General features: G+C 45.8%; 1 protein-coding gene across 2 annotated transcripts in view; it reads right to left on the bottom strand.

Moving 5' to 3' along the window:
* The window catches only part of EFL1 (elongation factor like GTPase 1), a 118,851-nt gene that overhangs the window by 76,278 nt on the left and 15,677 nt on the right, over positions 1-26,896 (bottom strand). For both annotated transcript variants that reach the window (XM_058665541.1, XM_058665540.1), the window contains exons 5-14: positions 25,556-25,689; positions 24,166-24,303; positions 19,943-20,157; positions 13,993-14,116; positions 11,727-11,803; positions 10,968-11,104; positions 9,653-9,775; positions 6,576-6,675; positions 595-752; positions 217-383 (exon numbers count right to left, since the gene is read on the bottom strand). In XM_058665541.1, the coding sequence (XP_058521524.1) occupies positions 217-383; positions 595-752; positions 6,576-6,675; positions 9,653-9,775; positions 10,968-11,104; positions 11,727-11,803; positions 13,993-14,116; positions 19,943-20,157; positions 24,166-24,303; positions 25,556-25,689 (1,373 nt within the window). The remainder of the gene's footprint in view (positions 1-216; positions 384-594; positions 753-6,575; positions 6,676-9,652; positions 9,776-10,967; positions 11,105-11,726; positions 11,804-13,992; positions 14,117-19,942; positions 20,158-24,165; positions 24,304-25,555; positions 25,690-26,896) is intronic.

Raw genomic sequence — 26,896 nt, 5'->3', positions numbered from 1 at the left:
AGAGAGGAAGATCTTCTGCTCAATGATTCATTACCCAAGTGGCTGCAACAGCCAGAGCTGAGCTGATCTGAAGTCAGGAGCCTGGCCCATTGAAAGGAGTTTGAGCGAATGTGCCTTCCTATCATTTACCAACAGGGCCATCATCAATCCCAGCCAGGCTGCCAAGCTTCCAGGGCCCTAGAAGCAAGACACTCATGCATTACTTCCAATTCTTACCCGTCGCAAAAACTCAATAGGACTGTATTTAGGCCCCAGGACAAACATTTTCTTTCCTCTTCGAGCTACGCCACTGAACACTCGTGCAAATGCAATGAAACACTCTTGGTTATTTTCCTCCTGGGGCCCTGGCGTAGGGGTCAAGCTTTCCGCCTGCTGCTCATCACCTGCCAAAAACAAAGGAAAGTATCTAGAGAATGCTCTCTTCAAATGAGGAAATGCCTGAAACACAACGGTCAGCCAATACAGTAGGTTTGGCCCAGTTTAAGTAACAGGACAGCAAAGATGGCAAAAGCGTTAATACTAACAACTATGAACTATAGCTAACTGCAGCAGAATGAAACATTCGGCTCCCAAAGCTGTCGAGGAAAGCCGCACCTTCTGGCTCCTCTGTCCTTGGGCTTGTGTCACTGTCGGGGACACCCTCATCTTGCTTGGGCTCCGAGTTCACCTGGCCCTGGGCCGCTGCAAGCTTCTCTGCATGTCTTCGTCTCGCGCGCTCACGTCTCTGAGCGATTTCTTCTTGGGTAAGTGGCCTACGGGATATTGCAAACATGTTACCGTCTGCTAACATCCACTTTCTCCAGACGGCTCATGTGGCCAACAGCAAACAGCGATGTGGCTGGAAGAAGTGATCGGCCCCACCTGCCAACCAGGTGGAAGGCTTCTCCAGGCCCTCTCCTTCACGACAGCATGAGCAGGAAGGGTCTGGCAAGTGCGCTCTGCTGTGCTGGGTGCCCAGCCACTCTGAGCTGAAGAACTGTTGCCCATGTTGGCAAGGGAGGCTGAGCCCAACAGCGAGGCACCTGCAGCGTCCACCTTCCTCAGGGAAGCGGCACAGAGGCAGGAGATGGAAGGAAACGAAAGCAGGTCCAGGCTCAGCACGCTGCCACCACCTCCCCAACCCCCAGCTCCACCAACCCATGCCCCAACAGGGAAACAAACCCCAGCACGCAGTGAAGCACTGAGGTTTACTCCCCAAGTTGGAAACCCGATCTTCATGGAAAACGGGGCTCATGTCAAGGACTGAGGGTCAGGCCAAAGACTGGCAGGCGATTCAGCAGGACTCAATGGTCAAAGGGAAATCACCAACTGCTGTGTCAGGTCCAAGAAACACCAGACCAGAAGAGGCAGCGTGGGATGTGCGGACATGCGCTGGGAGCCAGTCCGTGCAAGAGCAGAGGGGTGGGGGTGGAGGTCACCAGGCTGCTGCTCCCCAACAGCTGCAGGCCACAGGGAAGGCCCTGCAAAATGCAAAGGTCTTTATGGCAGAGGGGCACCAAGTGGAATAAAAATGGGCATTCTGCTTGGTAGCTGGTGTTTAGAAGGCAAGGCTCAGCCAGGGAGACCAACTGCCAGGAGGGGGCTCCTTCCCAAAGCCGGGCTCCATGTGCACACCCCGCCATGCTCAGTCTTCACGTGAGAGCTACACCAAGCCCTGCCTTCACAGCCGTACAATTTCAGAACCTCTACCCCACACAGTGGAACAAGGCATCAATACACCCAACTCTACTCTGGCCCCACTTTAGAAGCTTCTCAATTCAACCTGGGTCTGACACTCGGCGCTTCCCTCCCCTTGAATGTCCTGATCCCCGCGTCGTCACTCCTGTCACTCCCGTCACTCCTGTCTGCCTCAGCACTGCCTGGCAGCCTCACCTGGCATTCCCATTGTGCCACCTGCCCCTGCTCTGTTGCGCACACTAGTGGTCACGCACACAGCCATCCTGCAGGTCTTGTACAGGGTCATATACTCTTTGAGCTCCTGCTGTCACGACCCCCAAAACCCTTCTGACATTTTACTTTGCATGAGCTAGCCTGGAAAGTGGCTGCATGAATCCCCGAGTGTCCCCTGTGGACCCTCACCTGCTAAACAAGACTTCCAACCAGAACTGGGCACTAATTCTGCCTTCCCTGGTATCTACTCCTCAGCAGGAATGAACTGGCCCTACAGGGAACAGGACTGTGCCAATCAATCCTTGAGACTGGTTGAGTGAGGGCTGTGGCATTAGGCAAACAAAATTGCTGCCAATGGAGGAGCCTGCATCACAAGAAACAGACTCCTCCTCCTGGGGTTGCTCAGGTGAGCCGGCCTCTCAAATACAAGAGGGGCCGCCCTTGTACACCAGCTAAGCCTCCACCTGCAACATGGGCATCCCACAGTGGGACTGGTGAGAGTCCTGGCTGTTCCATTTCCAATACAGCTCACTGCTTATGTGAAAGGAAAAGCTAGGGAAGGTGGACCAAGGGCTTGGGGTCCAGTCATCCATGTGGGACTCTTAGATGAAGTTCCAGGCTTTGGCCTGACCCAGCCCTGGTCAATGCAGCCATTTGGGAAGTGAACCAATGGATGGAAAGGCTCTCTCTTTCTCTAACTCTGCCTTTCAACTATATTCTTAAAAATCTTTAAAAATAAATAAACAAGGAAAAGTAAAGCGAACACAGGACGAACTCTGTTGTCTCCCAATTGGCTGCATGGTCGCTGTTCTGTCCTCTGTTTCCTCCTCGCCACTTCCCACCAGTCCTTTGCCCTCTTGCTCTTCCTCTTCTATCCTTCCCCAGGGCCAACACTCCAGCAGCGCCTCCTTCCAAGCCCTGTGCAACATCCCTGGATTCCAGACTATCGGGAAACATGTGTTACTGGACCTCTATGTGGTAAAATGTAAGCCTCAAACACGAAGACATTAAAATAATGAGGAAGAAACACAGAGGAACCTGCTAGCAGCTGGGGAGAGAGTAAGCCCTCCGGCGGGCTTCCCACCGTGATCCAGCCCATGGCTTAACCACTCTGCACATGTAACAGAACACTTTCATCGCAACAATTAAATCAAGCAGATTTAACCCTCCTGTTTCGCATGAAAAAATGGAAACCTGGAAGACTGAAGTAACCTGACTCGAAGTCATGCATAGATTAAGGGAAGGGGTCATAATTCAAAAATACATTTATCTGGCTCCAAACTCTCTTCATCATCATCAAGCTATGTCTTCATTCATAAAGAATTAAAATGATCAACTCATCATCTTAACCAAATGTGACTGCATTTTAGTCTTGCTTAGAAGAAAAGCCCACCTATTCACCTCATCTATCACATCCTCTTCTGCCCAAGTTCTGACATGATCCGAGATAAACTGGCATTTATAGTCACCAGGTCAGTGTCCTAGGTACAGATGCCTGCTGCCCATCTGAGGATTTACCCACCCAGTTAACACCTGGGCACGGAGGGTGGTAGTGGTGGCCACAAGGCAAACAGAAGGGAAATCAGCAAGAATGTATGTGAGATAGGGCCCGCCACGGTGGCCTAGCGGCTAAAGTGCTCGTCTTGCATGTGCTGGGATCCCACATGGTAACTGGTTCTAATCCCGGCAGCCCCACTTCCCATCCAGCTCCCTGCTTTGTGGCCTGGGAAAGCAGTCGAGGATGGCCCAAAGTCTTGGGACCCTGCACCCATGTGGGAGATCCAGAAGAGCCTGGCTTCGGATTGGCTCAGCTCCAGCCACTGCGGTCACTTGGGGAGTGAGCCAGCAGATGGAAGATCTTCCTCTCTCTCTCTCCTCCTCTCTATATATCTGACTTTCCAATAAAAATAAACAAATCTTAAAAAAAAAGTATGTGAGATATCCACTGGGTATCCAGGAGTTAGTAAGAAGAAAGAAGAATTTATTTACAAGAAAATAGAGGCTATATGCCATTTAGGTTCCAACTTAACCAGGGATGATACTTCCCGAAGGGACACTAGTCATTAAATGCCAGAAATGCAGAAGACAGGAAGAGCATTACCCAGAGATTCAGACGCCAAGCTGAGGGAGGGGATATGGTACGGCGTAAGCAGCCGCTCGGTACGCCCACATCCGATACTGGCATACCCCAGTTCAAGTTCTGCCTCTGTTTCCAAGCCACTTTCTCATTAAGGCACCACACGGGAGACAGCAGGTGTCTGCTCACATACTTGGGTGCTGTCACCCATGTGCCCCACCACAGACTTCCTGACTCCTGGTTTTGGCCTGCCGCACAACTACTTGCCCCAGGAATTTGGAAAACAAACCACCAAATGGAATACATCTTTGTCTTTCTCTGTGTCTTTCCAATTAAAAAAAAAAAAATTAAAGAATAATGTCAGGTTGGGAGATGAATTTGGAAGAAAGGATGAGGGAGGAATTCAAAAGCATGCCGACAGAGGTTCCTGGAGAATGGTCACGCACTGGCCCCTGAAGCTCGTGGGGGCAGGGCAGTGTCAGGGAGAGAGGGCTGCTGGAGGGGCCGGCTGCCGCTGGCAGCACAGCTAAGCACACCCCCAGGTCGCTGAGATGATGCGAAGCAGGCAATCAAACAAAGAAATAAAACAGTGGCATCTATTTGAAGACCAGTGTCATGTATTACAAGTTGATTTGCAAAAGAAGCACAGCCTAGGGTAGAGGAGCAGGGGACGGCCTGGAAACCCCCCGTGACACAACGCCACTTCCAGGCACCAGGTGATGTTTCAATAACCCGGCCAGATAAACTCGGGTCTGGAATGGCAAATGCAAAGGTCCCTGTTAGATAAAGGGGCAGGCAGCTCGGTTGGATACCAGCCCATGGCTTGTTTCATTCTAAGCTCCCCTGCTATCTCACAAGTCAGAGTGCAACATGAAATCTTCCCATGGCAGAACTTGTGAATGTGGTGGCACAATCCGTGGTGAGACGAACGGGTAGTACAGGATAATAAACTGCAGCCACCCCTGAGTGTTACTCTCAGCGTGAACCAGGCCAGGAGAACACAGGAACATATGGGGAAAAGGGGAGTAGAACATGGGGACACATGAAATAATAGGCCAGGAGAACATGGGAACATACGGGGAATAGGCCAGTAGGACACAGGAACACATGGAAAATGGGCCAGAATACAGGAACACCTAAGAAAGACTGATTCCCCTACTCTACACAACCCTTTTACAACAAAAATGGACAGTCTTTACATTAAGCAAAGGAACAATCTTGAAGCTTTCATCGGGACCCTTTCCCCATCTTCCTTTAGCCAATCCGAAAGGAAAATGCTACTCTGCCGTTCTCACTGCGATAAATTCAAACAGGAGACATAAGAATGGCATCAAATTAACTCCAAGTGGTCTCTCTCTCCCAATTCTAAAGAAGGATCAAAATTTGTATTAAAAATATTATCAGCCAGGAAATGAATATAACCAAGATACTGAGGATTACCTGACTGTATTATACTTGAAAACTATATTATCACAGAGCAACCACTAAGCCTGAAACTGGTTAAATGAAGGAGCAAAATAAAATCAAAAAACAACCCAATGGAATAGTTAATTGTACTACCAAAAATATACTAAAACTAGGAAAATCAATAGTACATCTTGAAGAAAAATGCTACACAAAATGCCACAGTATGTAATGCAATATTCCCATTCTTCAGCAAGAAAATAAAGGACAGGTATGTGGGAATTATAATGATCCAAGCATATACATCGGGATCCCAAGAATCAAATCTCCAAATTCTGTAATACTTCATAGGATTCTACTAGAATCTTTAAAATACTTCCAGTCCTGAAAACCATCTAATCTCTTAAAACATTAATAAGCCTCTGCTACACACAGCACTGAAACATCATCTGGGAGAAGTCCAGACACACGATTCCACATTCAACTACTCATTCCCTCATGCAATCGTCCCCTAACTCACTGACCTATACATTCCTTCACTCACATATTAGTTCAGTCATTTTTCACTTACGCCTTTTTTCACTGAACCTCAAGACAAAAAATTATTGAAGCTTTCAATGTCCAATCATCATCGGAAGGAAAAAAAAAAAACTTTCCAAGAAGAAGGGATGCACAATTAAAGATCTGGATTAGTTTAGGAAACAATGCGGAATACCAGAAAAACAGAGAAAAAAAATCATCCAGTTGGAAAGTGATCTGAGTGTCAGATCATGCTGGGTCAGAAATCCGCTAAGATGGGCCAGGTTTATTTCACAAGCCAGTGATCTTCAACACTGTCTGTCTCTCTCTCTCTCTCTCTCTCTCTCTCTCTCTCTCACACACACACACACACACACACACACACCATCTCCTGGGGGGAGAGAGGTTTAGTCTAGCACACGCGTGCCCATTCCATGAACGTTGACTGCTGGGATGACTACCGTTACAACTCTTCTTCAGATTAACCTCAGCTCAGATCAACACCCCGGAGCTGACTCCAACAATTTTCTCTTAACAAAGGTGTCATGTGACATGCACAACCCCTCAGGGTGGCTCGATGGCAACTGTGGGACCAAGAGGAAAGGCATTGCCCATGCCTCCCCACCACAAGTCGACCACCACGCCACCATCCCCGACGGCCAGCCCCCAGCTCCCCTCGCCTTACCTTGGTTTGTTCTGCGGCAGGGCCTTAGCATCAACTGCAAACATTTTGGAAACAAAGATAATCACCGGAGCATTGTCCTCACTTCCACACTGCATAAAAGCTGAACGAACAGGAATTTAAAATGTCACCACTGCTTTCGGTCTTAAAACACAACAAAATAAAACAAAACATATTTCTGGAAAGCAATTCTGATAAATAGCATCATCTCAGTACATTAGAAGTTTACACATTTTTTTTAACGAAGAAATGATTTTACTGAACTGCACTGCAGCCAAGAGTAAACAGCAATCCCAAACCCCAATAGCTAACTCCGTTAAAGGGATTTAACGTAAGGGCCCAGCGCGGTAGCCAAGTGGCTAAAGTCCTCATCTTTCATGTGATAGGATCCCATATGGATGCTGATTCGTGTCCCGGATGCCCCGCTTCCCATCCAAGTTCTTGTTTATGGCCTGGGCTAACAGTTGAGGATGGAACCCTGAACCCGTGTGGAAGATCCAGAAGAAGCTCTTGGATCCTGACTTTGGATCAATTCAGCTCCAGCCATTGCAGCCATTTGGGGAGTGAATTAGTGGCCAAAAGATCTTTCTGTCTCTTCTCTCTGTAAATCTGACTTTCTAGTTTAAATAAAAAAAAAAACCTGATAAATCTTTTTTTAAAAAGTTATGATAAAAGGTCCAATTGGAAAAGCATAAAATTGCTAGGAAAGAAAGGCAGAGTCCAGAGAAAGCAGAGTTATCAGAAACAAGGAGCCAGAACAAAACTGACAGGACGGGGGGTGGGGGGGGGGACGACGGGGAAGGGGATAGGGGTGATGGGCCGGGGGACAGGGGATGGGGCAGGGGATGGGGGATGGGAGAGGACTGGAGGGGGGGATGAGGCGGGGGAGAGGGGGACAGGAGGGGATGGGGAATGGGGTGGGGGATGGGGGGATGGGGCAGGGGATGGGAGAGGACGACGGGGGACGGGGGATGGGAGGACGGGAGGGGACGGGGGGGGGGGTGTGGAGTGGGGGATGGGAAAGGACAGGGGGATGGGAGGGCACAGGGGGGACAGGGAGGGGGACAGGGGCTCCTGCACCAGAAGTACAGCTATGGATCGGGGTTAACCACTCAGGATAAGCACTGCTATCCAGTGAAGGGGCAGAAGTAAGGAGTTACCAAAGGCCAACAGTTAACCAAGTGGTTTGTTAATAAAAACCAACAGCTTTTCTAATCCCACATAACAAAAATTTCAGATTAATAAAAGCGAAAAATACTGTATCCTGATAGTAATAAAAGTTCTCAGAAATGAATTAAGTACTATAGAAAAATAAGAAAATGGAAAAGCAAGTTGCCTGATTTAACCATGCATGCTGTACACAGGTGATAAAATACTATGCCGGACCCGACATATAGGAACAAGCACAGCCTATTCATCAAAACTATTTTAAAGGGCCCAGCACGGTAGCCTAGCAGCTAAAGTCCTCACTTTGAAAGTGCCAGGATCCCATATGGGGGCCGGTCCTAGTCCTGGCAGTTCCACTTCCCATCCAGCTCCCTGCCTGTGGCCTGGGAAAGCAGTCGAGGACAGCCTAAAAGCACCCATGTGGGAGACCCGGAGCAGGCCCTGGGCTCCTGACTTCGGATGGGCTCAGCTCCGGCCTTTGCAACTGCTTGGAGAGTGAATCAATAGATGGAAGATCTTCCTCTCTGTTTCTCCTCCTCTCTGTAAACCTTTCTAATTAAAAAAAAAAAGAAAAAAAAAAAAACTATTTTAAAAAAGATTCTGTATTACAAAAAGTTAATTCTCCTGTGTCTCATATTCACAATTTGCTGCCATAATTTCACATCAACACGTCGATATTTTGCTTAACATGTACTGGAGGCTTACACTCACTGGTTAGTAATCCCAGGACGCCTCTGAAAGGTCTGGAGGAACGAAGAGAAACGCCCTGACTGAATTACAAAAGTATCCTCTGGCCGCAGGGGTGGGAAGATACAAAAGGGAAATGAAGTGTTGGCAGGGACACCAGTGGGGACACTTACAACACCCAGGCGGGAGACGCTGGCTAGTCAGGCCAGACAGCAAGACAGGGAATGCTGGGAAATAGGCGAATTAGGAAGGTATTTCAAAGAATAAACAGAGCTAGTAGATGAACCGGGTGCAGGGACAGGAGATGAACAACAGCCACAAATGACTCCAAGGTCCCTGAACCGAGCAAATCAATGCATGGAGGCAGCTCCAACAGGGATGACAGCAGCACGTTAGGGATGTGAGCAGAGGCTCCGTCAGGGAGAAGTCTTTGGGGACAGCTGCGTGGAGAGACGCACACCAGACGGAGTGTGGAGTTCAGAAATCAGGTGAGGTCTAGAGACACAGATGTGGGAACTGGGAGGCCACAGTTGTCATTCAAAAGCCTTGAGATTGGAGAAGACTTGACAGGGGCCTGCAGGTCATCGGAAAAAGGAGGGCCAAGGGCTGAGCCTGCCCTGGGACAGGCTGAAGGCAGAAGCAGGGATAAAGGGAGGAAACGGAAGAAGAGACAGAATAAGCAGACAGGGAGAAGAGAGGAAGCAGGTGGAAGCCTGTCTGAGAAGTGAGTTTTCCTAGGAGTTAGGGAGTGACCACCTGGCACACTCCCAGTCAAATAAGGATTAAGAGCTGCCACAATTATAAAGTGTACTACAGTGAGTCTGAGAACAGCAGGAAAGTGGTTTTGGGGGGCCAAGTGCTGCAAATTATTTCATGAGAGTAGGAGGAATAAAACCAGACAATGCAAATACAAGCAGGTGAGTTTTGCGGAGCCTAGAACCCAGAAGGGGAGCTCCCCTGCCAGTGAGAGTGCCCAGGCTTCTGTGTGCAGCACAGCCCCTGTAACACTGTGCCACGCTCTCAAGGACACAGTCCTGGTGGGGACGCTGTGGTTCAGGGGGGAAATAGGACACGGTCATGAAGTGAGAACAGGGCAGTGGGAAGGACACGCAGAGCCTTGGAGCTCCCACCCCAGTGGCTGGGCAAAATGGATGCAGCTACAATCAAACTGTATGCAGCGTTGGGGATATCAACGCTGAACCCCGATGTGTGCGTGCACACCTCACCTGCTTTCAGGGCTTGCGTTTCCGGCGGCAGAGACTCAAAGGTCTGTGACCCAGCACACATCAGCTTCTCCACTCTCTCGGCCGAGATGTCAAGAGGACTAGGAAGCTTCTGACACACCATAGCTGATGTCTGATGTTAAGGACTCAAAACCTTGAACTGCAGCCCGCCACCAAAACGATGGTTCAGTGTACACATGCCAAGTAACGGACAGGCATTCGGGTAGGCACTCAAAAGCCCACCAGGTCACCAGGGCCACCTGGGTCTGGGCCCTGTCCTAATTCCCCCTTCCAGCGTCCTTGTAACATGCACCGTGGGAGGCAGCAGGTGATGGCTCAAGTAATAGAGTCCCGGCCACTGCCACTGAGAGGCATTTGGGGGAGAAATCAGATTTCTCTGTCGAGATCTCCATCTCTCTCTGCCTCTTCAAGCAAACAAGAAACATTTTAAACACTAGAAAATGCTTGGGCAACAATGTGCATCTATACAGAAAATGCCTATGCTGCGAAGCAATCTTGTTTTATGCAATGCATCTTCAAGTACAATTCCAGGGAGTTCTTCTGCTCCCTAAAGAGCAGCCAGGATTCAGCTGACAAGAACTCTTAACATCAGGACAAAAGCAGACCAGCGGGTTCAGCAAATTAGAGATTCGTGCCCCTAAAACGAAACAGTGATCTGACACAAACAACAAATTTATCTGCTTGTGTAGAAATGTGACCCTGTACGTTTTGACAGATTATGAAACTAAAAGTCGTTTTAAAAGCACATTCTTGGGGCTAGTTCCATCACTCAATTGGTTAATCCTCTACAATCAAGTGCCTGTATCCCATATGTGCACTAGTTCACATCCTGGGTGCTCCATTTCCCATCCAGCTCCCTGCTTGTGGCCTGGGAAAGCAGTCGAGGACGGCCCAAGGCCTTGGGACCCTGCACTCGCGTGGGAGACCGGGAAGAAGCTCCTGGCTTTGGATCAGCTCAGCACCCAGCCACTACAGCCATCTGGGGAGTGAACAGATGGAAGATCTTTCTTTCTTTCTCTGTTCTCTGTAAATCGGATCTGCCTTTCCAATACAAATAAATAAACCTTAAAAAAAAAAAACTATAATCTTAAAACAAAAAGAACATTCTTAGAACTAGTATTAACTTTTATCAAACTGATACTGTAAGCTTTTAAGTACTGAAGACAGTTTGATGGTAGAACAATAATTAAGCACTGCACATGTGCTTGGAGAGGGATTTTTTATTCCCACAGGATTCCCGGGTACTGAACACTGTGCTCTCTGTTGTCTCATCAGAGGCCACCACGGCAAAGGATACCGAGAACAGCGTGAGATATGGGAAGCCACTGGCTGCAGATGGCGTTGATCTGGACTTTGGGATCTGAATGTCGTGCCTCTCGTGCGCCAATTTTTAATCCTAAAGAAGTCACTATTTTATCTATTTTTTCTTTGTCTCTACAGTAAGCACAAGGTTGGAGGGGGAAAGAAGGCATACAGATATGAGTGAGCACGGGAGAAAACAACACTGTTGGACACATTTTTCCCTACGGTACTATTTTTTTTCCCAAAATGCTGAAAAGGACTGAAGATCCTGTCGCAGCAGAGCACTCCTCAAGCTGTGCTCCCACACTTCCCAAGGAGCCCTTGCTAAAGACTTGCCGGGAGCACCATTCAACCAGCTCCTTCAACCAGGGTGCCGACTGGGCAGGAAGTCATCCGCACCGCTGGAACAACTGAGAAGGTAAGCTGACCAAAGCAAGCTTTCTTTCCTGCTGGAACAGGTGCATTGTTTCCCCAGCAACCCATTCATGATCCTAGATGGCAAGCCTGTGTCTCCTACACATGCTGGTTTTGAACGGAGCCTGTGAAAGCAAAGGTCCAGCCTCTCTCCCCCTTTCATCCCTTTACCCAGCACCTCTGGCCCTCCTCCTCCACGCACTCCTTTCAATCGGGTCTGGGTTCTGTAATCAACTCATTGGGAAGGGCTCTGCTCCTCTTGTCTGTTTAAAGTGTATCTCAACGTGCTCAGGGAGCAAACGACAATGCCCAAAGAGAAACAATTCTATAACGGCCTTACTTTTTCAAGACAGCATCATACAAGCTCCATATGTTTTCCAGGATCAACTGTACAAACAAAGGCTTCTTCCCTTTGGCCTGTACAAAAGATAGATGCGCTTAAGTCCCTTAACACACAATGGCAACTGCATGTTCACTCTTCACATTTTATTGCCATGATATCTTATTTCTACTCAGAAATATGACTACATATTTCTGAGTACGCACATATTTCTGAGTACATATGACGGAAGTAGTCATAAGAATGTTATAGACAGCTGATAAATCTCCAATCAGTAGCCTATAATTCCCTTCTTTAGGGAACCAGAGGCTTCAAAAGTAACAGGCCCAGGCTGGCACAGTGGCACATCAAACTAATTGTATGCCTATGGTGCCACAACAACCTGGGCACTGGTTCTTGTCCCAGCGGCTCCACTACCCATCTAGTTCCCTGCTTATGGCCTAGGAAAGCAGCAGAGGACGGTCCTAGGCCTTGGGATCCCGCATCCACATGGGAGATCCCATGTGGGATCAGGGAGACCCTGAAGAAGTTTCAGGTTTCTGGCTTCTAATCGGTCCAGCTCCAGCCACTGTAGTCACCGGGGAGTGAACCAGGGGATAGAAGACCTCTTTCTCTCTGTAACTCTTCCAAGTAAAATACACACATCTTAAAAAAAAAAAGACCCCCGGAAGGACGATAGCCATTGCTCTCCACCATTACCATCAAATAAATGACTCTCAATCTGCATGTGCAGGCTTGTCCTGTGGACTATGCCCTAAAGCATGCCAAAGACAACACATAATGTTGCTAAGCATATGAAAAAATGTTCACAAGGATATGTAAATTTAGGGAGAAAAATGGGCTGGTGAAATCCTGGCCTCCCAGCTACTCTGTTTCTGATCTAGTTTGCTGCTAAGGTGCCTGGGAAAGTAGTAGGGTCCCCCTGGGTCCCCATCATCCCTGCAGACCTGCACTAAGCTCCTGCTCTTGGCCTCAGCCTGATCTAGCCCTCACTGTGGGAGCCATCTGGGGAGTGAACAAACAGATGAAAGATCTCTGTCTCTCCTCCTTTCTGTTTCAACACCTGGCTCAATCATGTGATCAGCATGACAGCATAAAACCTTATGGGTAGGGCTCGGCAGCGTGGCCTAGTGGCTAAGGTCCTTGCCTTGATCCCATATGGCCGCTGGTTCTAATCCCGGCAGCTCCACTTCCTCTCTATCTCTCCTCCTCTCAGTAAATCTGACTTTGTAATAAAAAAAAATAAAATAAATCTTTAAAAAAAAAAAAAACAACCTTATGGGTAAAGATAGCCATCCTAACTTTACTTACAATAGGAAAACATCTGAAAGAAAAACTATGTCCAATTGTAGAAGAGTGATTACAGAACAACGACACTCTCATAAAACTGAGTAATACCAGGGTGCAGATAATGTGACAGGGACAGTCCTCAAAAGCTGGCTTGGACTCCTTCACAAAATGACAGCAGTGCCTTTGAGATGATTCAAACAGAGTTCACTCTCCAGCTATGCTCTCTCCCATGTAATGACACCTACTTCCTTTTAAACACACTGTTTATCAAAAGCTTCCGGTGGCAAACAAAGATGTTCATGATAGGACATTAGGCAAAGAGGCAGCTGTGTTATCTAAGCAGCGTGTGTATCTATTCCAGAAGAAGGAGAGAACCTAAAATTGTATCACTTAACAGGGACTGTATCTTTCCTACGGCTTTACATGTGTGAGCATCTTTCACAAAGAACAATCCTAGAATATCCTGAATTTTATCTTGGAAAATTCACTAAAGCTTCAAAGCAGGTCTCCCCCTGAGGCTGTACGTCTCAGCCATGGGGCCGCAAGGAGTACCCACTTCTCCCACCGGCATCTCATGCTGAGCAACGGGCACCGGGACGAGGCCCCAAGGAGGCTAGCATGACAGAAAGGACCATTTGTGGTCCAAATACAGCAAAGGGTTCAAAACATGTGATGTGGAATAGCAATCTTCAAGAGTCCAGGTTCTAAGATTTTTAGTTCTCTTAAAAAATTAAGTAAACAACAGCTCTTTATTCATTATATCTAAGAGGGTTAACAATTCTCTATGTAAACAATACTCCTCTATAAGGTTTGCAAGCCTTTCCCACTTATACATGGTTTAAAAAAAGAAAAAAATCTCCCTTGAGACTCAGCCACATGAAGTGAAGCTGGACTACATTTATTACAGGTGTTTTAGGAATGGTGTTGATGGGGCAAGAATGTGAGCAAAAGCCAGAAAGAACAAGCACCACCTTACCTGGTCGGCCTTCATAATCTTCTTAGCCTTCATGTTGATATAGTAATTTCCCCACAAGGTTTTCAAAAGAACCTCCTTTTTGATGCCAATTTTTTGGCTATAGATTTTGGCAAAATGCTCAATTCTGGAAGAAAGCCAACAACAGAAAGTATGAGTGTAGCTAACAATTAAAATGCTTCTCAGGTTACTGTTCAAAGTTCTTGGCTTGTGTTATCGAACTTCATCTATCTTCATTTCACAGCAAAGGACATGGAAGCACCAAGACACCACATCAGTAGGAAGTAAAACTGGGATTCAAACCCAAGCAAGTTGGCTCCAAAACTCATGTTCTTGTCCAACTATGTCTACACTGACCTAAATTAGAAACCAAGCAACAGCTACTTTTCTTAAGTGTGTAAAACAAGATAAAACAACGTGACATTGAGAGCCCAAGTTAACAGAAAAAGAAATAAAAGGTATGCTGATCAGAAAAGAAGGAATAAACATTTTTGTTCACATATGACATGATCGTTCAAGTAGAAAATCCAAAAAGAATCAACAAAGTTACTATAAAAACAGATAAACAATATAATAAAATTAGATTCAACACAAATACACATATATCAACCACTTTGCTAAGTTTATAAAATCAACAAGTGGAATCTGAAATCCAAAACTCTACCATTTGCAGCAGTAAGCTCCAAAATGAAATACTGGGGTTGAAAAAAAAGTTACATATGAGATCTATCTGATTAAAGAAATCAAAAAGAAGCTAAATAAATGAAGACAGCCCATGTTCCCAGTTAAGAAAGACAACAGTGTAAAGATACTCTAATACTAATATAAAGGTAACAGTTCTCCTCCATTGACCCATAGAGTTAGCGTAGTTCAATTTAAAAAAACTCAAAAAATCAAGGTATTTTGTAAATATCCATAAACTGACTTTAAAGCATAAAGAGGCAAAAGACCCAGAAGAGCCAACTCAATGTTGAAAGAGAAGAATAAAATTGGAGGGACTAACCATCTCCATCTTCAATTTACGATAAAGCCCTGAAGTCAACACTACGTGGAAGTGGTGAAAAAATTGCAAGAAGATCAATCAATCAGAAGAGAGAGCTCAAAACCAGACCCACATAAGCAGCCACCTGACCTCTGACAAAAAGGCGAAGACAACACAAAGGAACAAAGGCGATCTTTCCAACAAATCCGGAACAAAAGAACTGTAAAAATTAGTCCAGACACTGACAAAAGTAACAGAAAACAGATCACAAACGCAAACATGAAATACTAAGCCACGAAAGAATTTAGGAAAAAACCTAGCTGATTTTGGGTATGGAAAGGACTTTTTCGACAGAATACCAAAGGCATAATTCATGAAAGAAGAGTAAGTAGCACTTGTTTAAATTAAAAACGTCTGACCTGTGTAAGATGCTCTAACGAGAATGAGAAGTCAAGTCAAGGGCTGGGAGAACATACAGCAAAACTCACACCAGCTAAAGGATGGGATCCAGAACACACAAACACTCTTAAAGCCCAATCAGGAAATAAACTAACAACACAGGCCAGAGACCTTAACAGTCACCTCAATAGAGAAGATACACAGATTGGAAATAAGCATGTGAAAATATACTCTGCTTCCTATCTCATCAGGGAGATGCAGATTAAAACAATGATAGGCTATACTGCATGCCTAACAGAAATGGCCAACATCCCGAACTTGGACCACATCCAGCTAGCGAGGACATGAGGTAACAGGAATTCACAAGCACTGTTGGTGGAAATGCAGAATGGTACAGTTACTCTGGAAAACAGCTGGCAATTGTTTAAATGTTTAAAAACTAAACATATCCTTGCCACAAACCCAGTAATCAATGGCCTTTGGTATTTACCAACAAGACCTGAGTTGAAAACTTAAATCCCACAGCCTAGTGGCTAAATTCCTCACCTTGCAAGCACCAGGATCCCATATGGGCACCAGTTCTAATCCCAGCGGCCCTGCTTCCCATCCAACTCCCTACTTGTGGTCTATGAAAGCACTGGAGGACGGCCCAAAGCCTTGGGACCCTGCACCTGCATGGGAGACCAGAAGAAGCTCCTGGCTTTGGATCAGAACAGCTCTGGCCACTGTGGTCACCTGGGGAGTGAACCAGCGGATGGAAGGCCTTTCTGTCTTTCCTTCTCTCAGTAAGTCTGATCTGCCTTTCCAATAACAATAAATAAATCTTAAAAAAGAAAAAAAAAAACCTCAAAATCCAAGGGACACCATCACAGGCAGCTGAGAGCAGAAGCTGGTGCTCAGAGGGTCCAGAACGTGCCCAGTAGCCTGCTATTGTAAGCCGCATCTCCCACTGCACCCCACAGGCCCAGGAAGCTGAGGCTACTGCACCCCACAGGTCCAGGAAGCTGAGGCTACTGCACCCCACAGGTCCAGGAAGCTGAGGCTACTGCACCCCACAGGTCCAGGAAGCTGAGGCTGAGCTTTCAGTGTGTTTCAAAATTTGTCACGATTTTAGTCTCCATGAAGCTTACATTGTTTATATATGCGTGTTTTTTTCCCCTTTCCATGTTGAAGGAGGGAAGCTTTCTCTCCACAAATTACTGTCCCACTTCCCAGACCTGCGGACTCCAACAGCTTTCCCAACAGGTGAGTGCCGAAGGGAGCACTTCCGGCCTCTGCCGGGCTCCCTGGCACCTCCCCGGCAGCCCTCAGGCGAAGCCAGGCAAAGGCCCGCCTTCTGGGCAGAATTCCTGAGCTTCCAAGAGGAAGTGGGCTCTGTGGCACTGCCTGCTGCCAGGATCAATATGGAGGCATCCTCAGCACACTGAGCAGGGCCCAGGGCCTCTCTTCACGTACGAGCTAGGAGACCTTCGCTCTGCATTGCTGGATACTCATTTTTCCAGGAAGGCTGTAATCTTTTGCAGATTAGACTAGCAGCATACCCAAGAGTCTAGAGGTGGAGGCAAGTGCCGGGAGAACCTCTACGGCCTGCGTGCCCAGGCGCTTTCTCCACCTTACAGCTTCCAATCTGCCCTCGTGGAGGGCAGGGGCACAGGGAAGGCTCAGCCCTTGCCCTCCATGTTGGTCACTTGGGTCTGTTCCCACGCAGGGAAAGTAGGAAGGTAACAACTGAGCGGTCAGCACACCAAGCTTTCACCATTTTCTTAGCTCCTGAATCTTCTATTTTTTTCACCTCCTGCACTGACACTTCAATTTCGGCTTCGTTTATACCACTGAAGCGGCTTAGGTTTGTATTTAACTTATCACAGTTTGCCAGTGGCATCCATGATGAAATCTCCCCAGGCCCTGTGCTCTGTTTTGGCTTATGTTCTTTGCTGTGATGGCTGATACAGAGTTACTCTCTTCACTTCTGAAATGTATCAATTACCCATGTGAAAAATGATCTTTATGTCATAAGCCACTTGCCACCAATTCTACTTTCCCATCAATACTAGCAAACCTACTTTCTTTTGAGTGACAGTCATACTGGACCCAACTTTGGTGTTCAGCCTCTGCCCATTATGCTTTGTAGCTGTTTCTTTTCTGTAACAAACTTCTGGGTTCCTAGCTTCCTCAAGAAATTTCCTTCTTTAAAAATACTCAATCACCATTGTTTAGATCAGTTGGATTTCTGGCATGATTTTTGTTCTCGTTTCCAGAAATTTTAGCAAGGTTGATTTGTCTTACCCAAACTGTTATATTTTATTTTCTCTTCTACAACATGTCAGACAAATACCTTATTCTCAAATGCAAGAGATTTTCTCCAAGATTTTCCTAACTACTTTTAAATTTCTACTAAAATAATAAATCACAGCAAGACAGGTGCTTGCATGCCTAAGCCACTATCCTCAAAGACTTTTCTGCGCTACCACTTAGACGTTTTTACTCATCCAACCATCACTAGTTGGTTACAAACACCAGCAGTTTCCAACATAACTTCCCTATTCTGGAAGTTATCTCCACCTTCACCACAAAGGGACTTTCAGCAAGATTCTCAGCAGAGACCTGGACAAGAGGTTGAGATGCCAAGGCTTTCCTAAGCTATTCAGTGTGCTCACCTGTCCTTCATCCTGAACAACCTGTCCGAACAGGAAGCAACTGAAGCGCATACTGTTTGTCCACCAGGCCGCCCAGGGCACGGATGTTAACTGTACACACTAAAGCACTGCAGCAGAAAGACAAATAAAACTAACAGGAGGGGTTTCCCATGAACTCTTCTTCCTCATTCCTATTTCCTACAAGTTTAGATTTCTGTTGGTTTCAGAGTGGATTCCCTGAGACAAACACCCATTAACAGGGCAGACTGAGGTGGCAGATGTAAATTCAACCTCTAGCCAACACTTCTTAATGCTGTATCCCTGCTTGGGAGTTTACAGAGCCAACTGTCAGACTCTGCAACGTGCTCATTTGCCACCTTTTTCTTTTTTTAAGATCTATTTATTTTCATTGTAAAGGCAGATAAACAGAGAGGAAGATCTTCTGTCTACTGATCCACTCTTCAAGTGACCGCAGTGACCGGAGCTGTTCTAATCCGAAGCTAGCAGCCAGAAGCTTCTTCCGGGTCTCCCACGCAGGTGCAGGGTCCCAAGGCTTTGGGCCGTCCTCCACTGCTTTCCCAGGCCACAAGCAGGGAGCGGGATGGGAAGCAGGGCCGTCAGGATTAGAACCTGTGCCCATAGAGGATCCCAGCGCTTTCAAGGCAAGGACCTGCACCACCAGGCCACCACGCTGGACCCAATTTGCCACCTTTTGGACACATGCAGCTGCCACCTCTGCCAATCTCTAACACTTCAGAAGAAACCTGGAAGGAAAAGCTCTCGGGGGCTTTCGATTCCCCCATTGTCCTCCCCAACACTAGTTCACCTACTTGCTGAGAAGAGGCTCTGGCTCATTTCTAAACGTCACTTTGTCCAACCTGGGGAAGTCACTGACTGACAATGTCTACCAACCTCTGCAGCTGGAAGGGGGAACAGTGACCGCTATTCTACACTGCCTTTTGTCCTTTCCCCCTGCAATAACCCGGGTGTGCTATGAGATTCAGACTAACATCTGTACAAAGTGTTAATTACTGCAGGAAAGCACAAGCCTCCCCCCTTGTGGCTCACTGGCAGAATGCTCACAAGTTAGCAAATCCAGGGGTCTCACTCGGCTGCAGGACTGAACAAATCACTACTTCATGTCAACTGGAAGAAAGTCTTGGGAATCATCTTCCAATACTGTTGACTTCTCAGATGAGGAAATCGAGACTCAGAAAGGAGCCAAGGGGATCAGCAAGCACGCATGCCAGGTGCAGAGGCTCAGCAGCTCCGTAACTTCCGTTTCTATTTTATTTCCGTTAGCTGACCTTGTTCATTTGGTATGAACTTTTTCAGGCACCAATTGGAACAAAGTATCTGTAATTTCTGATGAACATGGGAAAGTACATGACATGATACTGCCTTGGGGAAAATCTCTTCTGTCAGAAAAAAACTGGAGGCCATATAACAGGTAAACAGTCAAACTCTGGTAAATTCATATATGGACTAATACTGAGCAATGAACTTCTTCAACCGCTTTGGGAAATTTCTACGAATTATACTGTGTTAGAGAATCCAGTTCACAAAAGGTAACATATTGCTTGGTTTAATTTCTATGCTATTCTGTTTTGGTTGCATTTCTGGAGCATTCCTGAAATGACAGATTTTAGCAACAGAAAAAGCAGGTAAATGGTTGTTAGGGGCCAAAGAAGGCTTTAGGGGTGAGAAATAGTAGATATGGCCATAAGGGAAACCGGAGGGACCCCCTCACCTGGTGGACATGCTCTTGAACTTGAGGCTACAAATATCAATGCCCTGCAGAGATGCTGCACCATAAGGAGAGCACTTGTATGGGGTGAACAGTTCAAGAGAACTGTTTTATTGCTCCCAGATGTAGGTGAATCAACAATTATCTGAAAACGCAGCTTAACTACGAAATCAGGAGACTCAGACTTACCCGAAGCCCCACCCATCTATGGCGCTGGTGAACACCACATTGCCCTGCTCGGGAGAGAAGTAAAGATGAGAGTCGTCCGTGTCCTCCAGGCCAGTGCTCCAGTCATACACCTGCTCGCCTTGCGCAGAGCTGGGCTTCACCTGGCACTCAGTCTCTCTCTCTGCTCTTTCTTCTAGGACTTTAGAAGTAAAAAGAGTTCCTGTGAGTGCATTAATCTAGGAGAGATGGTAAAACGGCAGAGGGTCACTGGGCTGCGTGGCACACTCATTGCAGGAGATGTGGACACACACACACACACACACACACAGAGTCTAGCTTGAGTGAGAACTACAAGCATCAGTCACAGTTGGGTTTACATGAAGCACACATGGATAAAGGTGACATTTATCATCAATGAGTAATTTACACATCAACAGCCCATTCTTTAAAAACACAGCAAAACTAAATTACACTAGTCTGTCCTCATGCATTGATTGATTTCCGTGGAGATCCATTCCAGGATCGCAAGGGATGCCTGAAACTTTCCAATGTATTCTATGTCTAGCACCATGCAAACAAACCTACCATAAAATTTAGTTTACAAATCAGGCAGACTAGGAGTTTAACAACAATAACTAAAAATGAAATAGAAAAAACTGCAACAATGCAGCATATTATAAAACTGATGGTTCTACTTCTCCACTGTGCATTGGAGCTATTAATTAAAACCCTACTTAGACACATCCACACCACACACTGCAGCAAAAATCTGAAAACTGAGGCAGCTAGCAACCGAGTGATTGACTTGGCAAGTGGTTGGATATACTGGACAAAAACTGCTACACGCCCAGGGCAGGACGCAGCGGGGTAGCACGAAACCTCACCCCCCACCCCCCAGGATGGCTTGGAACTGAAAACTTGTGAATTGTTCCTGAAATTTTCCTCTTAGTATCTTCAGACCCTGCTTGATTTCTGTAACTTCTGTGACTTCTGTAACTTCTGAAATCATGAAAAGCAGGACTCTGGACGAGAGGGCTACTGTATAAGCCGCTGAAAGGTCATTTCTGTGATGATGATGATGATGATGATGATGATATGGTTGCTTTAATGTAAACATGTCACATCTTTGTTTTTCAGTTCTGTGTCCTAGAATCTCTAGGAACTCACTGTTTCCAAACTCCCATAACCCCGGGTTTTAACTTAGTTAACTTCTTCATCCATTTCTTAGATTAACTGTTTAAAATCTCCACCAGTTTCTGTGCAGAATGGCAAGATGGTTAAGCCACTTGGGAAGCCACATCCCTAACAGAGTGCCTGAGATCATGTCCCATCTTCATCTCTCCAGCTCCCTATAACGCACACCCCAGGAAGGAGCAGACAAGGGCTCCAGTGCCTGCCACCCACACAGGAGGCTCAGACAAAACTCCAGGACCCTGGCTTCAGCTTGTTCCAACCAGGGCTGTTGCAGTAATTTAGGGAAATGAACCTGTGGAAGGGTGAGCTCTCTCTTCCCCATCTCTTTCTCTGACACACTGTCTGTCACATAAGTAAAAATAAGTAAGACTCAATAAACAAAAATGTCCACCCCTCCCTGCAGTCCCTCCTCCCGGATCTCCAAATCTCAAGTTCTCTTACCAGCTCCCTATTACTCAGAATTCCTGCCAGCTCCTGACACTCCCACCTAGGAAGTCCTTTCACATCAGCAAACATCCCTGGCCTGTCTCCTGGCTTTGCAGGACGGCAGCACAGGAACATCTGACCTGTGTCCAGTTGGCCGTACATCTTAATGGGAACGCTGGATCTGACAGTCACTCATTAAAAAAAATAATAAATTTACTTATTTATTTATGTAGAGAACAGAACTCATAGATGTCATATAGACAGTTTTAAGAATTCCTACTTTTCCACCTCCTTTTTTAATTTTGGGGATAACACACTTTGAATATACTTTATAAGCGCAAGCTTAACCCACAATTAAATAAAGAATTCAACACATAAAGAGCACTATTGCTTAGTATAGACAAAAGCTATAAACAATAATCAAGTATTACCATGTCAATTTCGTTTATATTACAATTTTTTGTACTCTACATATTAGATACTATTAAGTCAGAAAGCACAAATGATACTTGACTTTTGGGTCTAGCTTATTTCGCTAAGCATGACAGGTTCCAGTTGCTCCCATTCTGCTGCAAAAGAAGACAAGATTTCATTCTTTATGGCCTACTATATACCATGTATATGCTTCATATATTCATTATTCAGTTGTCAAATGATGAACTTCTGGGTTGATTCCAAATTTTGGCTACTGTGAACTGAGGTGTTATGTAAAAAAAGGAGGTACAGATAACTTTCCTATGTTAGTTTCATACACTTTGGGTAACTGGCCAGGAGTGGGATGACTGGGTCATACATCTATTTGCAGACTTCGTAGGAATCTCCATACTGTCTTCCATGATGATTATACCACATTACATTCCCACCAACAGAGTTCTTGCCTACATCTTCACCAGCATTTGTTATTTTTTTAATTTCTGGAAGACAGCTATTTTAACTGGGATGAGGCAAAACTTCACTGTGGTTTTCATTTGTATTTCCTTGATGGCTAGTGATACTGGGCATTTTTTCGTGGGTTTGAGGGTCATTTGTATTTCACCTTTCAAAAAATGCCTGGTCAAATCCTTAGTCCATTTCTTCACTGGATTGTTCTGTTGTGGAATTTCTTGAGCTCCTTATATATTCTAGATATTAGCTCTTTATCAGAAATACAGTTTGGGGTCCAGCTCAATAACCTAGTGGCCACAGTCTTCACCTTGCACATGCCAGGATCCCATATGGAAGCTGGGATCATATCCCAGCGGCCCCATTTCCCATCTAGCTCCCTACCTGTGGCCTGGGAAAGCAGTGGAGGATGGCCCAACCTGGGAACCCTGCACCCGCGTGGGAGACTTGGAAGAAGCTTTTGGCTCCTGGCTTAGGATCAGCTTAGCTCTGGCCATTGCAGCCATTTGGGGAGCGAATCAGTGGACAGAAGATCTTCCTCTCTATCTCCCCTTCTCTCTATATATCTAACTTTTCAAGGAAAATGAAAAGTTTTTAAAAATTACATAGTTTGTATAAATATTATCTCCTCTTCCGTTGGTCGCCTCTTCATTTTGTTAAGGATTTCCCTTATGCAGAAGCCTCCTTCCTTAATTCTATTTGTCTATTTTTGTTTTTAATCACCGGTGCTTCTGAGGTCTTGCCAATGCCAACATCCTGCAGTGTTTCCCCTATGTTTTCCTCTAGTAATTTGACGGTTTCAGGTCTGCTGTGAGTTGAGTTTTGTACAGAATAGAAGGTAGGGCTATTGTTTCATAAGGTTATTCTTTTACACTGGTCTATCTTTATCGTTCTCTCCACCCTCCTTTAGCAAATGCATTCAGGCTGTTCTCATCAACAGTTTTCCTTGAAGAAGAGATTTCAAACTCCTGTGTATCCTCTTTGTTCATCTTTTCATGACTCAATGTGATCTAGATCTTCAGCTACAACAACCCGCAGTTCCTTGCATGAAACACTGTAACACACTCATTCTTAACTGTCTCACTCACCTTTCTGCTTCTCTTTCTTTTCGAAGGCCCTTCCCTTACTTCCCTAACCAATACTCACCTATTCTTCACCTCCAGACTTCCTGCCTCCCTTCCCTCTTGAGCCAGACTTGATGAAGTGGCCCTTAACACTATCAAGTCACACCCATGACTTAGTTCACTGTTCTCCAAACACTTCTCCTCTACAGCACGGCGGAGCTCTTTGAAAGCAGGGACTCAGACCTGGCCACCCTGCCATCCACAATGATCATCCAACGATTCACTTATTCAACACCCATGAATGTAAATATTTGCTGAAGAAAAAAATCAATGAGTTAATACCTGAGGTAAAATTTTACCTTAAGACAAATAATAAAATACCAGTGTGTCTGTCTCCTAACACTGCTTCACTTTGGAATCAAACCACAGAGTTCTCAACAAGAGAGCTTACTGGATAAGCTTTACGCTGAAGGTGCTTCCGGATGAAAGGGACCTGTGAGAACTCATCTGCTCTGTTGGCTCCCTTGCAGCAGGACAACGGCACCACATTGGAAGCCGGGGTGACAAAGTGCGTAGCTAGGGAGTTCTTCGCAGCATCATCTCACACTCAGCTCAGTAACTTCCCTGCCACTCTCTCTTGTGAGCCCCAGTTTTTAAAACACTGAAGAATAGAAATACCTGCTCCAAAATATTCTTGAGGTGAGAATAGGCCTCCAGTGGGGTGAACTTCAGCTCCACTATCAGGCGGTCCATCTTATTAATCACCAACACAGGACGGATGTTTTCGAGCCAGGCTTGTCGCAGAACTGCCTGGGTCTGATCAAAACAGAATTAAAAAAAACTCATCATTTCAAAGAACGAGCAGCATTTGCATATCTTGACCAATAACCAGACCATTCTTTCTTATGCTACTTCACTGTAATTCAGACAATGCCAGTGAGACACAGGTGTTCACTAGGCAGGCACAAAAATGCATGCACACACACATATGAAACCCACAGTTTTTCCTACTATGTACTTTCCATATAAGTAAGCATGGATTTCATCTCTTTTTTTGCACCAAAATAAATGTGTTCTAACTTCATTTTTCTTACACACGCAAGACACTTAGCTAAATAATTATAAAACACTTATGTTACTATCACATAGGTCAAAATCCCAACAGGATGCAGAATTTCCCTGTGTGCCTGGGCCTCATCACATCGCAAGCTCATGTCCCCGAGGTTTCTGTTCCAGCAGGAAACCTCAGGCGATGTCCCCTCTATGGCTGTGCCTCTCACGCTGGGAAATCACGGGGAAGCTGACAACAGAGTCACAGCACATCTTCCTGGATTATCACCTTTCTCTCATCTGGGTAATTTAAACCCGTCGTTACTTATAAAAATACTGTAATAGAAATACATATGTACATGAGAAGGAGAATGTAAAGGTGACATCTTTAGAATGATATAACGTAAGCTTAAAGCATATTGAAGAGAAATGAATGTAGGGTGGTCCTCTGAGCTCTATCCATATCAAATCTATCTGGCCATGTGCCCTCATGTGTTAGGATGGATTCTTCCAACTCTGATGGCTTTAGATGAGAAATACTGGTTTCAGAGTATGGAAGAGTAAGCGAGAAGAGGAATGAAGTGTATGTGTGTGTGGGGGGGGGGCACACATGTAGCCCAAGAAGCCAACACAACTTTCTATCTAGCGAAAAGTTAGCTCAGTGCCTAGTTATCCACCACCTCTGACATTTCTGAAATCTTTTCCCTTAAGATTAAAACCCCTAGATCCTCTTCCAGTTCAACATTTCCCCCATTTTCCCTAAGTCCATCTCATAGAAAGTATCTCTCTCTCTTACACCCATACCCACACACACACACTTCAATCCAAAACACTCATTACTGAAGCCATCATGTCCACGATCCCTTTAAAACCTGGGAGGCTTTTAACGCCAGCGCAGCCTTTACCTGACCGCACAGGAACTATGAAAACAGCTTTCTGACTGCCAGAGAAACGCCCACCATGACGCTGCAGATCCACAATCAGCCCCTCCCACTTCCCTGCCTTCCTCAGCCTTTACCTGTGGACAGACTCCTTCCACGGCATCCACCACGATGATGCACCCGTCACAAATGCGGACAGCTGTGGACACCTCCGAGGAGAAGTCCACGTGTCCTGGGGAATCTATCAGATTAATCAGGTACTCATCATTACCTGAAAAGAAATTCAAATACATATACTGTAACACTCTTTCTCGGACAGTCCAGAGTAAGAAAACTTCCAAGAAGACTGAACAAGGTCAGGGCGGGAGAAGGTCAGTCAACAGCAGTGGTTCCCACTTTCACCACTGATGCCACGATGATGTCAAACAGCATCTATATAAAATGCTGGAGACTTTATTATCCTAAGTTATGATTAATTATTAAAAGCTTGGCACTGAACCAGGCAGTGAGCTAAAAAGACTCACAATACACTAATCGTTGATTATGAAATCCTTAAGATATCCCTATAACTGCCACTATTATCATTTTACAGATCAGAAAATCGAGAATGAAAGAAACCAATGCCCAAGGGCTAAAAGTGAAAGCTGTTCAAAGTCTCCCGCATGCTAAAGAAACAGAGCAACTGGCCAAGGTCCTCACAACTTTTCACAGAACAATGTGCGACTCTGTTTCACTGAGGTGTAGACTCAACTCTACAACAACACTAGGGGTGGCTATCATGTGCTTCTCTATATATTACTTTAATATTCAAAAAAAAATCTATGAAGTTTATAGTAGGTTTACAGGTCATGTGGGTGTATGCAGTGCCGGCACTGAAATTCCTTTATCCCACCTCCCAGGCAGAGCAAGAACAACTGGGCACTCGTACTAGAGATCTGGCATCAACATGGAATTGAGGAAGCCATGCAGAAAAAGTCATACTACAGAACTTTGTCTCTTTCCAAGTGTGACATGGGTTTCTTTTAAAAAGCTCACATTATATTCTACTGTATTTTTGCTCCTCTCCTTAACTCTGTTTCCAGAATGACTACAGAGATGAATGTCACCGTGTAAGGCCCATGTGAAGAATTCTTCCCCAATGTTATTTTAATGACTGCACTGTGCCTCCAGTGATACAGGTAATGATAAAACCACACAACATGAAATGGCAAGAGTATAAGTTCAAATCCATCTAGCTCCAAAGACCACTCTTTTAACCACTACATGTATCACACAATAAGCCCTGCATGTTCAGATCCTACTGGTGGTGAATTCCTGAAACACTGCACAGTGCGCTGGGGTCAGAGGGACAGGCTGTCACCAATGGGCAAGACTGCAGCCCTCAGCAGCAGGCACTGCCACCCCTCAACCTGCTCCTTCCACGCACACTGTGTGCTGGGCAACAGTGGCTCTCTGGGGTGGCCACAGGGAAGGCTCCA

This window comes from Ochotona princeps, chromosome 6 (genome assembly GCF_030435755.1).
Source record: "Ochotona princeps isolate mOchPri1 chromosome 6, mOchPri1.hap1, whole genome shotgun sequence".
In the NCBI taxonomy this organism is placed as follows: domain Eukaryota; kingdom Metazoa; phylum Chordata; class Mammalia; order Lagomorpha; family Ochotonidae; genus Ochotona; species Ochotona princeps.
This window is presented reverse-complemented; position numbering and strand designations above follow the sequence as displayed.